We start from the raw sequence: 17,500 nt of genomic DNA on the forward strand, positions 1-17,500 counted from the left end.
TCTATTTCTGATTATATGTTCTTCTCCCACTAGATTGGAAGCTATTCATCTCTGTATATCCCAGGTACCTCTGTATCCTAAGTACAGTAGGCACTCAGTAGGTATTAATGAATAAGTGCTTAAATAAATGAAACATCCAAAATTTCTATTTCCATCTTATCTTAATAACAATTAAAAATCACAACTAGTATCCAAATTTGAAAGTTGAACAGGATAGACTGTAGTTTTGCTTGGCTTTTTTAAGTAACAGGAATTTCAGAACTGGATATGTAGTGAATATACATTGAATCTGCCAAGTTTTATATGGTTAATCACCAATATCAAAGGAAATTTCAATTGGCATTAAGTTTTTAAAATTATCTGTAGTTTTGGTGGTTGTTGTGGTGTTTTATATTAAAATTATGTAAGTGTTAAGAAAGAAAAATATCAAGGAAGGTACAAGTATGAAAGTAATAGGATTTTGGAAGTTAAAATACATAAAAGCCAATTCATTTACTAGTATTTACCACATGCTAGTCACTGTGGTAAGCATTTATCATATTATTGAGATATATTATCTAAATTAATTTACCTGATTTCATAGATAAGGAAATGGAGACTTGAAATTTAAGTAACTGTGATTATGCAGGTTATACAGCCAATATTACCGTGGAGTAATAACATGAACATAGTTATGTCTGACATCAAAACTATAACTTTATTTTACCAGACCTTAATATATTTACAAAGTCTTATATAAAATGGTATTTGTTCATGATGCGTAACAGTTGTCAGGTGTGGATAATTACATTGCATTTGAGACCACACTCCATGCACTTGGAATGGCAGCTGGATAAGTGGTATGGTATAGTTGAATTAATCTTAGTCAATGTGATTCTTTAACCATTTTTGAGTCACAGGCTCCGTAGGGGGTATAATGAAAGGTATGGACCCTCTGTACACATACACAATAAAATGTACACATGTACAAAGATATGTTTTCATAGTCTTGGATTCCTAGAAAATCACAGGCAAGTTTCAGAATTTGGTTTCTAGATAATCTGCCTATTTTGTGGATGAACAAACTGAGGTTCAAGGTCAACTATATGTTTCTGAAATGGTTGACCATGTCTATCCATCAAGAGTGTCTTTGGAAAGTGATTACTTTGTGGAATTTTCTGAATTCCTAGAAAAGTATTCTAGTTTCAAGACTCTAACTCAGCGATGTATCGGTAATACTGAGCACATTCCAAGTATATTTAATCATGGAAATAATTTAATATTTTTCTTATTGCATACACATTTCTTTAAAAAAATCTACTAAGATAAGTATTTTCTTGTAAGATTTATAAAAGCCACAGCAGTGACTTAGAATAAGATCAATAAATTTGCACAGAAATGTATCATTTGAGTAAAGAACAAAATGCATAATTAAAAGGTAAAAGAATTATATGGTAGCAAAACTAATATCTATATTTTCTATGTGTAAATTTAAGTTGTTTCAGCAATATAGAGCTGTACTATGCTTACTTGTCCACATAACAGTTCTATAAGGAAATGCATTTTGTAATTCTTCTAATTTTAAAGATGAGAAAACTGAGGTTTAAAATTTAATGACTTAGTCATGAGCTTGTAGCTAATAGCTAAAAAGTAAAGGTCAGGAGGCCATTAGAAGTCTTTTGATTCTGAATCAGGCAGCTCTCCATTGTTTCACAGACATGCCTGGGGAGAATCAGGTAGATGCAGAAACAAGTTTCAGCAGCTGAGAGAGTCACCAAGCACATTTGGTGCATGATCTTTATTTTAAGGCCTGCCACTTGCTTCCTCAGACTTGTATTGTTTCACTTTGCAGAGCTCTGAAGGCCAGAGCATACTTGGGTAATTCAGAATGATTCTTAGCTTTCATTTCAGTTTTAATCCATGACCTCAACTCTTGCATTGTGTTTCACTCTTTTTATTTCAGTACTATAGCAAAGATTAGTTTGGCTTTAAAGAAAACAGTTTAACTGCATTATCTATTATAAATGCATATTATATTAAAAATTTTTACATAAAGTTTTTGATATACAGAATACTTTAGCCTCACAATATAGCTGTAAAATTCATTAGAACGATTACAAACAAAGAGGTTACCAGTACGTATATTTAAGAATTTATGTGAGTAAAAAATTTAGAAGTACAATTAATAAATACCTTTGAGAAAGTAGCTAATACAATACAATGAATGTATGGTACATTTACTGGTGATTAACACATTAGTAATACTTTTGAGATTACATTTTTAAAGGGGTGTTCTCCCTTCTACAGAATGTGTGTTTACGGTGGCAGCTTTAATGCTATTTCCTGCTGTGCAGTTCAATAAAGTATGGTTTTAGGTGGTTGGTTGAGGGTTTTTTTCCGTAATGTATGTCGATGGAGATAAGTGTTTTAATTACTTTTTTAATGTCTGTGCTTTTGTATTTTTCTCCTCTCTTCTCTTTTATTTCCTGCTGTTGAGATTACTGCCTCATCTCCACAGCAGGTAGCTGTAGCAAATTTGTTTTCTTTGTAAGCCTGGTAGATTTATTTTGTAATATAACTGTTCCTTTTTAGTATTTTATTATTAATGATTTCTTTACTTTGGAATATAGTATACTTACATAGTGCTAAATAGTAATTTTCTAACACCATCTAAGAATTCCAGTCATTAAGAAAAAAAAATCTTCCCCTGAGGCATATTCTTTGAATTTTTTTGCTTACCCTTACTTCATGATGTGAGGATTAAAATTTAAGGAAATTGTTTTATAGCAAAAGCCAAATGAGAATGAGAAACAGAGAAAAGAGAAGGGAGGAAAACAAATAGAAAAAGCCCAAGAGATAAAGCACACTTTAATAAATAATACCAAAAATCAAAGGGATATGTATAATTTTGTGACAGAAGAAGAAAATTACATTAACATGTTGTCTAGAAGAGGGATTTTAATGAGATCTTATTTTTATATTAAAATTAAATTTTAATTAGTAAAATAACTTCTGCTAATTACAAGAAAATTGGATTACAAAAATATAAAGAAAAATAGTTCAGCTTCTTTTTTTTGGTCCAGAATTTTGTTGTTTTGTTTCCTTCATATGTCCCTTTATATAGAAAGAACAATAGATAAGGTGGATCCTGAATATAGAAGTTATTTATCAGGAAAGTAGAAAACACTCAAGGATATTTTATCTGTCTTTGAGTTCTTGGACAATATTTTATTAATTAAAATAAGGTCTCTCTCTCTCTATTTTTTCCAAATGTGTAAAAGGAGTAAAAATTATGAGACTACAAATGCATAGTGAATCTTATTCTCATTTTGTTATATGAAATTGCTAGATATTTTATTACAGATTAAAAATCCTCTAGAAGAATTTTAACCACTTAGATTCAATTTACTTCACATGTGTTGATCTTGTGAACACATTGCTTTATTAATATGTTTATATTTTCTGTCACCATGAAAACTCTAAATTGGAGCCTGATATTAAGCTCTAATATGAAATTTTATGAACTGATCTCGTTGGTATAATAGAACTTATACATATTTTCTACATGAAATCATAGAAGCAAACTGAAATACGTTTGTAACTTCATAGGAATTATTGCATTTGTTTTTTATTCTCTTCTCCAATGCTTTTAAAATTATACTGTTTTCATAATTAAATACAAAAAGAAGATCTTAGTTCAGCGTCTCTCCGATTTTCAAAATTGTATGAGTGTTCTTTACTCCTCTTAGGTCTGGATGTCATTATTGTTATATGTGTCTGTATAGAAAAATACCTTGTGTAATGGGAAAAAATATGATTTGAGATGGTGATTTCATTCATAACATTTTTTAAGAGTCTTCATCTTGTTATGCTCTAACGAATTATGTGATCCATACAATTTATTCTTGTGGTCATATATAGAGAGAGAGAGAGACTAGACAGCAGTTATACAGAACAGATATTTAATGGGGATTTGAAAAATCAATGAAATGAATACTATTGTGATATATGGTGATCTGATTTCATATGTGTTATATTGAATCACTCCACTCTTTCTGAATTCAGTCTGAACACCCAAGAGCTAAACGCATTTACAGTGGGTTGTCAGAAAAAGATGGGGAGTTTTATTGAGAAAAGAATCACAATAGGGCATCATTGATCTGTTCTCTTTCTAATCCATATATAGATCTTAGAATGATAACCCTTACGGCACTGTTTTCCCTTGGAAGTAAATCCTTTGAGTCATATAAGTGATCTTTAAGTGACAGATGAAGAACTTTATAATCCATTGTGAAATTGTGGAATGCTTAGGCCCTTGAAAAGAATATTTTATTTCCATATTGTAATCTCAACTGTTTGGGCTTGATATCGAAATAGTTTACTTTTTCTAGTAAGTATATAAACACATATATCCATAATACATGTATTTATGAGTTATACCTACATTTACATATCCATGTACAGCCATTTAAATATCTTCTTATGATTAATTGCAGTATCTTCTGTTTGTGAAAGTGTATACTATGAATCTTTTATAATGTGAGTCTTTATTTTCCATAGTTTTTATATTTTACCCAAGACAGTAATAATGATTTACATTTGAATGGTTTTTAGATTTACCAGAGTGCTTTTATGTGTACTTTTTCACCTCATTTCAGAGCAACCCTGTACATAAGTCAGAGATATCTTCGTTCCAATCAAGGCAGTTAGCTCGATTTACTGTGGTAATCATTTTGCAATATATACAAATACTGAATCTTTATGTTGTACACCTGAAACTAATATATGTCAATTATAGCTTAATAAAACATAATTAGATAAAATAAAGGAATTTGACAGCCACAGTATTAAAAGTAATTTTACCCAAGTACAGCTAGAAAGGGGATATAATGAGACTAGAACCCAGTTCTCCAGAATCCTAGGTCAGCGGTCTCTGAGGCAGGATGTTAACTAACTGCTGCAATTTGAATGATGCCTTAACCAATAGAGGGTCTTAACCTTGCTATTTCCTGGTCTTGAAGCACGTATGGTTTGCGTCCATTGTAGTCTGTAGAATGAATGAGGTTAGAGGAATACCCTTGTCTTACCACAGCCTTTCATTCTAACAAATCTGTCCAACACTGCCCGCTTAAATGTGCAACAGTGTGAATTGTGTATATGATGGATTAGATGAACATTTAATTTATGTCTATCCGAATGTGTCCTTTCATTATATCAAACAAAGGCTTTTAGGGAGAAAATAAAAGGAAACGTTTATTTCACATCTATGCAAAGAGCTTTACATATATTGTTTTCATTTTACTCTCCTAACAATCCTATGATGAGGCTGCTGCTGCCCAGAAAGAATAATTTACTTGCCCAAGGTCAATGGCTAGTAAGAGCTAGAATGAGAATTTTCACACGGAAAGTTTTAGAGCTTTCACTCTTATTCAGTACGCTGTATTTACAAATGATAGAAATAAGTCAGTTGGCATTAAGATATTTTTAAAAGATTTAATAAACAAAAATAAAGAAAAACAATGGTTACACAGGGACATTTCTTACAAAGATACAACTGCATAGCTGTGGTAGATAGCCTCGTGTCCCTTAGTGAGGGTTTGTTTAATGAATCCATGTTTAATCTTCACATGTTAATATTCTTCCTCATGCAGCACCATTCCCCAAACCAGGCTTAGCAATGAGGATTGAGATCACACAACGTGCTTTCTTCTTTGAGAAGACAGCAAAATCTCAGACACAAAAGTACTTGGAAAAGTGAAAAACTTAGGACATTTGCCATCAACTACATTTTGCTGTGCTCAGCCAGTAAACTTGAGAGTAGGACATAATCAGAGGGATTTTATATGTCTACTAAAATCTTCTTATTGAAAAAGCACTCGTGTGAAATGACAAGACAGTATACCTGCAGAGAGAGTTCAGAATACTAGAACGTTGCCCATTTCCGTAAGCCAGGAACCTGAGGCAGTCTCACAATGTTCTGTGCTGTCTTCTCCACTTCTGTGGGATGTGTGAGGCTGTCTCCCGTGACATGTCTGTCTGATCACCATCTTCCGCATGACGGCTTAGCTGTCATTCAAGTGAATGCCTTCAAGAATGAGAGGCGTCACACAAATTGTTGCTCAATTCAATTAACACTGAATGAGTTGACCCAGTAAAGTAACACATGCAGACATTATAAAATCTGAGAAATTCTTAAACACGTCCTACAATAGCTATGAAGACTGAGCCTTAGAGACTTATTCCTCATCTATTACTTACTAGATGATAACACAAAACAGAATATTTAATATCTTGTTAATGTTAATTGAAGTTGTGCAGAACTTAATATGAGTACAAAGAATTTACTAAATACACTGCTGTTGTATATTCTGTAGTTGTTTCAGAGGGAGGTGCTTTGGAAACAAAGCAAAGATACAGATTTCAAAGAATATCAAATATTGAAAAATAACCAGCAGATACCCAAGGGGAATGCAGTTAAGAAGGAAGACATTTTAGAGAGGAATTGTGCTAGAGAAAAGAATCTCAAAAGAAAGATGCAGCCCAGAGAAGCAGCCAGTCTTTTCTCTACCACTAGATTGGAACATTCTGTGTTGTATGCGTATCCATAGCCTTACAGTGAAACTTAATACATATACGTTGAATGATTACTTTAGACATCACTTGTTATGTAGCAACACATTATAACAGGGCTTAATTATAACCTTATACATGGCAAAGGCAGCATTTTGAAGTTAAAGCATACACTCTACAGCCAGACCATCCAGGTTAGAAATTGGCATTACTACTTACTTGTTCTATGACCTTCAGCAAAGTTACTTAATCTTTATGTGCCTCAGTTTCCTCATATCTAAAATGCAGATAATAATGTGAGTTGTCTTTTAGAGTTGTTTTGAGAATTAAATGAGTTAGTATATAAAAATCACCTACCTATATGTCAGGCACTTAAAACAGTGCCTATAAGTAATCAATACATGTTAAGTTAGATTTTCTGTAGTATAAGCAACATTTTCTTTCTTTCTTTTCTTTTTGGAGAACTTGAAAATGATAATCTTTCAGTACGTCTTAAGAACGTGTTCGTTTGTATACCTTTGTAAAAATGCATGCTGAAACACCAAAAACTTCAGTAACTATTCTAGGGGAACAAAGAAACTATCTGGCCTCCTTGAAAGACAAAGAACACTATACGTATATTACCCTGAGCTGTTTTGTTTGTCAAATCTTTGTCAATTCCTCTTTATTCATAAACCTCCTTCTTCCCACTGAAAGGTGAATTAAAAAGTCATTTCAGTGTCATTTTGAAATCATCCTGGTATAGACACACACCTTATTTATTAATATGCCACCTACTCTCAGGGAAATCTTCCTTTGATAGATGGGTATTTGCAAGTTTCATTATCTTTCATATTTCACTTAAGGTTGCTTCATTTTTCTTCTTTTGTAGCACTTTGTTTAAATTTGCTAAGGTTTTAATACCTTACTTTGATTTAAGATTTATTCTTCCTTGCCACGAGATGTGGAATTTGAAATAAAAATTATAAACTACAGAATAATAAACCTATCTTAATATTAATAGATAGTGTTTATTGAGCATTCACTATGTGCCAGGTCCCAATGCTTTATATATATATGTATGGATAGATAAATAGATAGACACATCTATGAGAGAAGAGAAATATAATTATTATCTCTGTTTTAGAAATGCAGAGGTAGAAGATCAGAGCAATTAATTAATTGTTTCAGGGCTCTCTAGAAAGATAAAGCCTTTAAGAGATATATAAAATAGATAAATAGATAGATAGATAGACAGATAGATAGATAGATTGAGTGGTATGATTTATTTCAAGGAATTGGCTTATGCAATTGCGAGAGCTGTCAAATCTAAAATCTGTAGGCCAGGCCAGCAGACAGACAGAATTTGTTCTTCCTTAAGGAAACCTCAATTTTTTCTTAAGACCTTTGGACTGATTGGATGAACTTTATCCAGATTATTGAGGTAATCTCCTTTACTTAAAATCAACTGATTATAGATATTAACCACATCAATCAAGTGCCTTCACGGTAATACCTGGATTAGTGTTTGATTGGATAATTTGATGTGTGTACTTAGCTATGTACACATAAAACTAACCGTCATAGGAACTTACAGAAGATCACAATCAGATAAATGGGAGAGGTAGAACTCACACCAAACTCTGTCTGATGACAAAGACCCTGTTCCTAATTACCCAGCAGCATCATAGTTAGCAGAGAATAGGGTACTTCTGCCAGCTGGGCTGGACTGCCAAAGAGTACGTGAGCAGAACTTCAGATACATGGTCCTAATAGATGATCTGCCACCCAGGTAGGGGAGAAGCGCTCCCTGGACACTGGGAATCTAAAAGTGAGCATGACTTGAGGTGTGGCTAAATAGGCTGCAGAGATAACCCAATCATAATCATCCCATCCAGTTACTGGCTCATTTTTCCTGTCCTCAAGCCAGTATCTATAGGTCAGAACATTTAGCTGGTGCCCTCTTGAACATTTACAGGGAGAATCTGACCCAGTAAATGTTAAATTCATTATAGTGATAAATGCAGAGTGGGGTGAAAGCACAGGAAACTCAGTTGTCCTTGTCAGTGTATGATTCAAGTGAAAAAATGAAATCTAAATTTTACCGAAGCTTTTTTCTTGTGAAATAATTCTTGCAGGAGAGAAAACATCATCTCTATGAGTCAGGTGGTGTGTTTAATACGAATGCCTTGCATTTCTTTATATAACAGTTATTTTAGCAGTGGGTCTATAGAAAATAAGCACAGATGTAAATCTCCCTTTTACCTTAACCATGGCAAGTAATGAAAAAGCTCAGATTAGGGATTAGTAAAGGAAGGATCTTAGACTTCATTACCAGAAACTGTAGAATTCTTATCCACCACTTATATTCTCTGTGCTTTGTCTTTGATCTGTCTTAAAGGTTTTTGCTTATCACATCACCTTGAAATTGCAAAACCCTTCACATTGTTTTCCTTGTTGTGTTTTTTTAACAGGAAAATGGGAAAATGAAGTACCATAGAACATATGCAGTCTCTATAGTATAGTAATATCAAAGGGGAGACAGGTCCTTATTATTTAAATATATATATTTTATATATATATATAAAATGACACATGTTGGTTTGACTAATCAAATATAGCTTAAACTACAATCATCTTTTAACAGCTTTCAAGAAAAATTGTTTTGTCATTAGAATCTTCAAGTACATATTCAGCTATATTTATGTAACTGTAACCACCCCCATCTCAGCCCTTTGAAAAGAATTACATTAATATATATAACCACACATTTATGTAATCGTTTCCATGTTACAAATAGACTAAGGGATATTCCTCCGTGTCAGAAAATGAAGAAATAAAAATTATCCCCATTTTGTTTATAGAGAAGCCAGAGCAAAGACCAGTCAAATGACTTGCCTAACTTTCTTAGATAATTAAAATAATTTTAAAAAAATGGTCTTAAAATAACCTAAAAACAAAGGGCAAATCTTTTGGGGGGGGGGAGGAAATGAAAGAGGTGCTAGACAGGAAAGAAAAATGTTTGATTTAATTTGAAGGGACAGCAGTGGTTTATTGCTGGCTATGCGCTCAATCCACCAGCACCTTCAGTTTTCAGGTCAGATACAGTATCAACCTTATCGCACACAACAAACTCATCTCCTGGGCCATGCTTTTTACTCTGTGTGTCTACCAGCAGCTACCATTGGCTTTCATTTAACTATGAAATAAACTACTATTTCTCTGGAATGGCCTATTGGTAGACTGAGATTTGGATAGTAAATAACATTAAACTATAAATTTCCCCCTTATGGAATTGAGATGAAAAGCTTTCCTGTAGTGGGGTGAAAGCTATCAGATTTGCTTCATTTGTAGTTTGAAAACATTTTAACCAACTATTCATATTCTTTTCAAACTGTTGGCAATTATTTCCTAACTAGTTGATACATGCATGTTATAGAACATTTGGAAAATAAGGAAATAATTTTTAAAAACCCAGAATATCCACAATCCCACCACCAGAAATGATTACTGTTCAGATTATATAGTTTATATATTTTTATAAAACTTAAATCATACTATACACAGTGTTTTATGTCCTGCTAGTTTATTTAACACTGTATTTTGACTACAATCTGTTACCACATTTTTCAAATGTTTGTTTTAATGGCTGCATTTTGTTCTGTCATTTTTTCATCTCTTAAAGTAAAACTGGATTATTCATTCTGTTGGCATTTTGATATTCCTCCACCCTTTCTGTTTCTCTCTTATCTTTTTTTTTGCACTGACCATTTTTGTACATCAAACCTTTATTTGCATGTCTTAGTATTTTCTTATGATAGATTCCAAACTGTTTTTTAGAATTAGGCACCAGTTTCTACCAAATTTCTACCAAAAGAGCATAACAAATCTCATCTTTAACCTTGCCATATAGTGTAATTTTCTTAAACCCTTTACTTTTTAGTAGAGGAGAAATCATATCTCATTGTTTTAACTTGCAGCTCTTAAATTACTAGGGGATTTAAGATTTTTGGTGCTTATAAACTATGTTTTTTGTTATCCCAATTTTTGTTACCCTTTGCTTATGCTTCTATTGAAAAGTTAATATGTTCCTCATTAAAACTGAGAAATGTCTTTATGTAGAAAAGACATTTTATTTGTTAAAATATTCTTCTAGCTAATCACTTGGCATTTAATTTGTTTATAATATTTTTGAAGTGTAAAACTAGCTGAATTTTTGTGGTAAAACACTTTTTTTTCCTTCGAAATTTTTTAGTCTCCCCCCACCCCCTTAGAAAGACCTTCCATATTCAGGAACTAGATAAACATATATCCATATTTTCTTTTAGGTTTTGTGATGAATTTTTTATATTTAGCACTTTAATACACCAGAAATTTACTTTTATTTATGACATGAGGAAAGAATATAACCTGATTTTCCCCTTAACACTGTATGTGAGTATCCATGTTTCTGTATATGTACATGTGCACATGGATGTGTGATTTATGATGTATTCTTAGTTATGTATTAAAGGTATACTCTGAGGTCTGTTACATTGTGTTATGTACATTCTTTTATGTTAATTTGCTTATAGATTCTTTTTCCTCTAAGAACCACATTATCTTAATGATTACAGCTTTCTACTTTCTTTCTAATAGTCAGTAGAAAAAGTCAGTCCTCCTTCTAATGACATTTTATAAATTTTTTTACTTAGGTTTGCCAGAACCCAAAAAGGATCACATCTTCCAAGGCCTGACACAGGACCAGGGGTTTTATACATCCAAAGACTTTCTGCCACTTGTAGCCAAAAGCAGTAAAGCAGGTATCACATACTGTCTTCTGTTTCTAATGTTACCTATGTTGTTATGTGTATTATGAATATATATTAAGTCCAGACTCAGTAGGAAATTGTCCAGATCTCCAGCTCATCCTTTTATAACACCAATGTAAAATGAAAAAAAAAAAAAATCTGACATTACTGTTAGCCAGAATCATCTATTTGTCCATCCTCCCAATCAAACATCATCATAAGGATTTTTCACTGTGTTGTATACAGGTCTAAACTGCATTATGAAAAGTTGCTTCAAAATAAGAGTGTCCTTAACAAACATCAGAAGATGTTCTTAAAAGAAAAGGCAGGAACTTCACTTTGGGAACTGTTTTATTTTTTTGTTTAAAATAGGACAAGTGATCATGTCTTCCATGATTTGTATCCACACCAGCAGAAAGATTCAGTCTCTTCTTGAACCACAGTTTTATGAAATTAAAACAAAACACTTTGATGGATACCCTAATACCTAGTCTCTGTGTGAAATCACTTCACACACCAAAGGAAGAACAACTGGAAGCTATGCCTGTCCTCTGCTTTGACTGGGCTAGAATCATCATCTTAGTCTTAAAGAAGCTATAATATATTCACTAAAACCCGATAGTCAAACTCCTTTAAATATATATTTTTAAAGAATTCTGAACTTCAGATATTCTAACATCAGTTACATATGGAAAAGATAAGAATCTACATTTATTCTCCTAAAATTGAAAAAGATTAGAAACTTTCTCTCTTAGATCAATCTGTAGAACTTTACAGCTAAAGTTGTGTAACATCTTCATCCTCTTCCTTGCAAGAGAACACGATGCTTGCTAGGGAAGATCATTGTACACATAGCATGTATTTGAGAATTACAAAAGGCTAATTATGTAATCCCAAATACAAACTCTTTCAAGCAAAATGATTATGCTATCTGTGGTGCCATTTCAAAAATTATAGTAATTTATCTTGTCAACAGTTTTATTTAATCCAATGATACAGCGCTACCTAATACATAACGAACACCTGCATTTTACTTTTTAAAGAATCTTCATGTGGACATCAAATATTCATATAAATACTGTTGAGAAATGTTCACTTGGAGAGTCATATTTCTTTTATTGCTCAGTTTTACAAACAAAACCAGGAAAAAAGCAGTAAAAGGGAGAAAGTTTTATTTTAACTATTTCAAGAAAATAGTTCTCAGAAATTCTTCAGTTACATAAAGGGAACGTATTCAGCATGTTAATTTTCAAAATTTACTAAATATACTATACAGCAGGGCTATATGTTAGAAATCTTATAAGATGATTTCTAAATAAAAGGTTTTAATGAAATATTGCAAATTATTAACTCAGATCACAAGGATCACTTTTTTTCTTCTAACAAACAAATTTAATGACAATAAGTTAAAAATACATATCACAACTTTGACAGAGTTTAAATTGATTGATTCCAGTTTATTATGACCCAAACTCTTCAAAATGTGTTATAGCTATCCTTCTAGAAGGAAAAAAAGAAGTTAAAGGTATTGACTATGAAATTACATGTATGAGCATATTTTTAAAGTGGGAATAAAACTGTCTTTCAATGAAGCAGAATAATTTGATAGTGACACTCCATCCTCGAAAACTGCAAGATGCAATTTTACACTGCTTTGAGTACAAGTATCTTTTGAGCTGTCATGCAGAAATGGTTTCTCTACTTGAAAATGGGGTTTTCCTTTCATCATTCAGGAATGTGTGCCTGTCACTCTCCATTGCCATCGATACGGGGAGCCGTGATTGTACTCGGAGCTGGAGACACAGCTTTCGACTGTGCAACATCTGCTTTACGTTGTGGAGCCCGCCGAGTGTTCATCGTCTTCAGAAAAGGCTTTGTTCATATAAGAGCTGTCCCTGAGGAGGTAAAATGGAACCATCAGAAAATATGGAGTTGTCATGCAACAAATTTTAGAAGATGTAAAACTGTTAATATGCAGTCTCCTAGTTTAAATCATTAGAATGTTCCTCAGATTGTGAGATGCACATTTAAAAATTTCTGGGTTACCCATAGTTGCTTTTTCTAGTACAGACATTCAAAGTAAAAGAAAATTATTTTATAATACTGATTTGGAGACAATGAGAAGTTTATCTTTGTCAATACACAAGTGCTTCTTGTGTATTGTATTCTCAGGGTTAATATCTTTGAAAGGTACTGTATTTAACTAGTAACAGTGTAATGTGCTAAGTCTTGCATATCCAAATACTAGATACTCTTCACAAAATATATGGATATTAATTAGGAGAATGTGGTAATTAGAGACATTCGGAATTTTCCATAAGTCACATTTACAAGCTGCATTCAAAGATATCTATATCTATATCTATCTCTATCTATATATAGATATAGATATATATAATACTTATAGTTAATTCATTCTGCTATGAAGGCAGTAGAATGAAGAGATTTCCATTTATTTCTTAAAAGAGCTCTAATGTAAGCATTACTTAGAATTAATAATTAGTTAACTTACTAAAAATGACAGATTTAAAATCATTTCATTCTAACAGGTGACTGGTGACTAATCTTGGGTGAAACATCAGCTGGGTACATGTACCACAGACTTCTCAAATTTTAACGTTAAGGAAGATAATGCCTTATAAAGGGTATTAGTTCTGAGAACAAGAACCAAATGTATTTATAGAAAGATAAATTACTCATTTTATCCAAATCAGTATTATGAATTTGATTTGCTTTAGAATGCCTGAACATATTTGGAGTCTCTATTCTAGGAAAGAATTATAACTGTAGTCAATAGGTAATTTGTCACATATAGACTAACCACATTACAGATCAATCTCACTAAAATATCAGAGTCATCACTGGTTCATGACTGAATTAAAAATGTCAACTTTATTCTCCAGGTTTTTCTCCATCCACTCTACCCTTTCAGACTTTTCCAAAATCCAAGGTGGAGGTAGTCTTGTAATCATAGGAGCTTTTTTCTGGAGCACCATTTATTTTACTTATTATTTATTTATTTAATTTATTTTTTAAAACATCTTTATTGGAGTATAATTGCTTTACAATGGTGTGTTAGTTTCTGCTTTATAACAAAGTGAATCAGTTATACATATACATATGTCCCCATATCTCTTCCCTCTTGCGTCTCCCTCCCTCCCACACTCCCTATCCCACCCCTCTAGGTGGTCACAAAGCACAGAGCTGATCTCCCTGTGCTATGCGGCTGCTTCCCACTAGCTATCGATTTTACATTTGGTAGTGTATATATGTCTATGCCACTCTCTCACTTTATCCCAGCTTACCCTTCCCCCTCCCTGTGTCCTCAAGTCCATCCTCTAGTAGGTCTGCATCTTTATTCCTGTCTTGCCCCTAGGTTCTTCTGACCATTTTCTTTCTTTTTTAGATTCCATATATATGTGTTAGCATACGGTATTTGTTTTTCTCTTTCTGACTTACTTCACTCTGTATGACAGTCTCTAGGTCCATCCACCTCACTACAAATAACTCAGTTTCGTTCCTTTTTATGGCTGAGTAATATTCCATTGTATATATGTGCCACATCTTCTTTATCCATTCATCTGTTGATGGACACTTAGGTTGCTTCCATGTCCTGGCTATTGTAAATAGAGCTGCAATGAACATTTTGGTATATGACTCTTTGTGAATTATGGTTTTCTCAGGGTATATGCCCAGTAGTGGGATTGCTGGGTCATATGGTATTTCTATTTTTAGTTTTTTAAGGAACCTCCATACTGTTCTCCATAGTGGCTGTATCAATTTCCATTCCCACCAACAGTGCAAGAGAGTTCCCTTTTCTCCACACCCTCTCTGGAGCACCATTTTAGGCATCAGTTAGTACAAACTTATCATGGTACAAATAAAAGGAAAACAGCCATACTGGAGTAAAGTGACTTGCCTAAGATAAAAAAAACAGAAGCTAATTTGATTCATCTTTGTATCCTCATGCATAGCATAGGACCTCAGCAAAGAATAAGTGCTTGAGCAATATGTTTTGAACTAAATATTTTAAATCTTATTTTTCTAAATCTAAAGTCAGAGAAGTTTTCATTATGAAAGGCTGCATCTTGAAAGTTGGAAGGGAAGACACCCCTGAATGGCAATGTCAGTTTACTTCGTGCTTTATATTATAGCCATCATCCATTGGCAAGGGTCACTAGAAATGAGTAGTGGCTATTTCTTCTGCATAAGTAGAACACACATAGACACACAAAATGAGACCAGATAATTAATTACTTGAGAAGGTAGAAGTTTTGTTTGCTTGTTTGTTTTTTTGTTTGTTTAATCAACCTACATTTATTGAGCATCCACTGTGTATCAAGCACTGCTTTAGGCAATTGGAATACAGCAGTGAACACGTCAGATAGAAATTCTTGCCCTCATGGAGCTCATACCTGGTAACGAAATACACTCAACCAAACAAATAAATTGTCACATAAATGTATGTTGAACAGTGGTTAATGCAATGGAGAAAATAGTTGAAATAGGAGTAAACAAAGTGTGAATTTGGGGAGAGGCTATGGTGGAAGAGGAGACAGGACTTGCCATTTTATTTTATTTATTTATTTATTTTTTTTTTTGCGGTGCACAGGCCTCTCACTGTTGTGGCCTCTCCCGTTGCGGAGCACAGGCTCCGGACGCGCAGGCTCAGCGGCCATGGCTCACGGGCCCAGCCGCTCTGCGGCATGTGGGATCTTCCCAGACCGGGAACCCGTGTCCCCTGCATCAGCAGGCGGACTCTCAACCACTGCACCACAAGGGAAGCCCAGGACTTGCCATTTTAAATGGGATGGCCCAGGAATGCCTCTCTAATATGATGACTTTGGGGATAGAGATGAAAACATTGAGGGAATGTAGACATTTGGGAGAAAAAGGTTCCATGTCAAGGTAAATGCATTCACCCTTGACTGAGGAAGGCTGTTGGACTTCTAGGAATAGAAAAAAAAAGTCAGCGTAACTGGAACAGAGTATGAGAGGATAGTATGTGGCGGTATGTGGTGAGGTCTTGTAAGTGTTCATAAGGTCTTTAGTTTTTACTGAGTGAAAGAGGAAACAACTGAACTGTTTTGAGCAGACAAACATCAAGATCTGAGTTAAATTTTAAAAGGACTGCTCTACTGATAATTGACTAAGGGGATTGGGTCAGAAGCAGGGAGGCTATTCAGGGGCTAACTGTTAAAGTGGCTGCATTATAGGAAGGAAAGGATCAGAGTCCAGGCATGGCTCAGTCAGAAGGCCAAAGCTTGGTGGGATGAAGTGTGTTTATCAAAGTATTGGGAGGAAGCAATGGGTTGGTGGGATAACTTGTCGTATGCCTGCAGTTGAGCTTAGTGGAACTCAAGCGGATCTGGGGCTTAATTAAAACTAGAAGAACAAATGTTTGGATGCTTATTATTAGCTTACAAGAAACTAAAATGTTTACATGGTCTTAAAACTACTGAGCTGTGAGCTCTATGAGAACGGTGCCATGATCATCACTTTTTTCTTCCCCTGCCTAGCACAATGGATTCCACATAAAAAGTGTTGAACAAATAATTGTGGAATAAATGTTTTCTGGAGAGAATAAGCATCCAGGGCTTCTAGCATTAAAAAGGCTCATAGTTTCCAAGTTAGATAAATGTAATTACTTGATTTGGTATACATCAAAGAGGCCCAAGACATGGTAGTGCTAACACTTATGAAACTGGTAAGTCAATATCTTCTACTTCAAGATACAGGTTTTGAAAGAATGTTCTCAGACAAATTTTCAACCTATACGAAGAATTTAATATCAAACCCAATTTCTTGGTATTTCTTCTATTCCTCCTATGCTTTTTACCCCCAGTACACACAAACTGCAATCACACTGGTTTCTTTGAAGTCAATGAAGATTGATAAAGTTTTTCTCAAATATGTATATTGTTTATTGGGCTTTGGCTCTTTGATGGAATTTGGAAATAACATATTTTGTCTGTTGGTAAAAGGCCTCTCTGTCAGGCATGCCAGCATGTATATATCCAAAGCTGTGGTCTAATTCTCAAATGATTTTTGAAGGGGGAGGCAAATACAGAACAATATAAAATTTTCCCATCATTTAGTGGCAAATATGAATTATTACATAGGCCAGTTAGACTTAACAAGGAATTGTTACATGGTTAGTAACAAAGAACCATATAATTAGA

At 33.7% G+C, this 17,500-nt stretch overlaps 1 protein-coding gene across 3 annotated transcripts in view; it reads left to right on the forward strand.

Annotated features, from left to right (window-relative positions):
• Positions 1–17,500, forward strand: part of DPYD (dihydropyrimidine dehydrogenase) — an 810,457-nt gene that overhangs the window by 336,864 nt on the left and 456,093 nt on the right. For all 3 annotated transcript variants that reach the window (XM_019919998.2, XM_073810605.1, XM_073810614.1), the window contains 2 exons: positions 11,223–11,330; positions 13,052–13,221. In XM_019919998.2, coding sequence (XP_019775557.1) covers positions 11,223–11,330; positions 13,052–13,221 — 278 coding nt within the window. The remainder of the gene's footprint in view (positions 1–11,222; positions 11,331–13,051; positions 13,222–17,500) is intronic.

The sequence above is a fragment of the Tursiops truncatus genome, chromosome 1, assembly GCF_011762595.2.
Source record: "Tursiops truncatus isolate mTurTru1 chromosome 1, mTurTru1.mat.Y, whole genome shotgun sequence".
NCBI lineage: Eukaryota > Metazoa > Chordata > Mammalia > Artiodactyla > Delphinidae > Tursiops > Tursiops truncatus.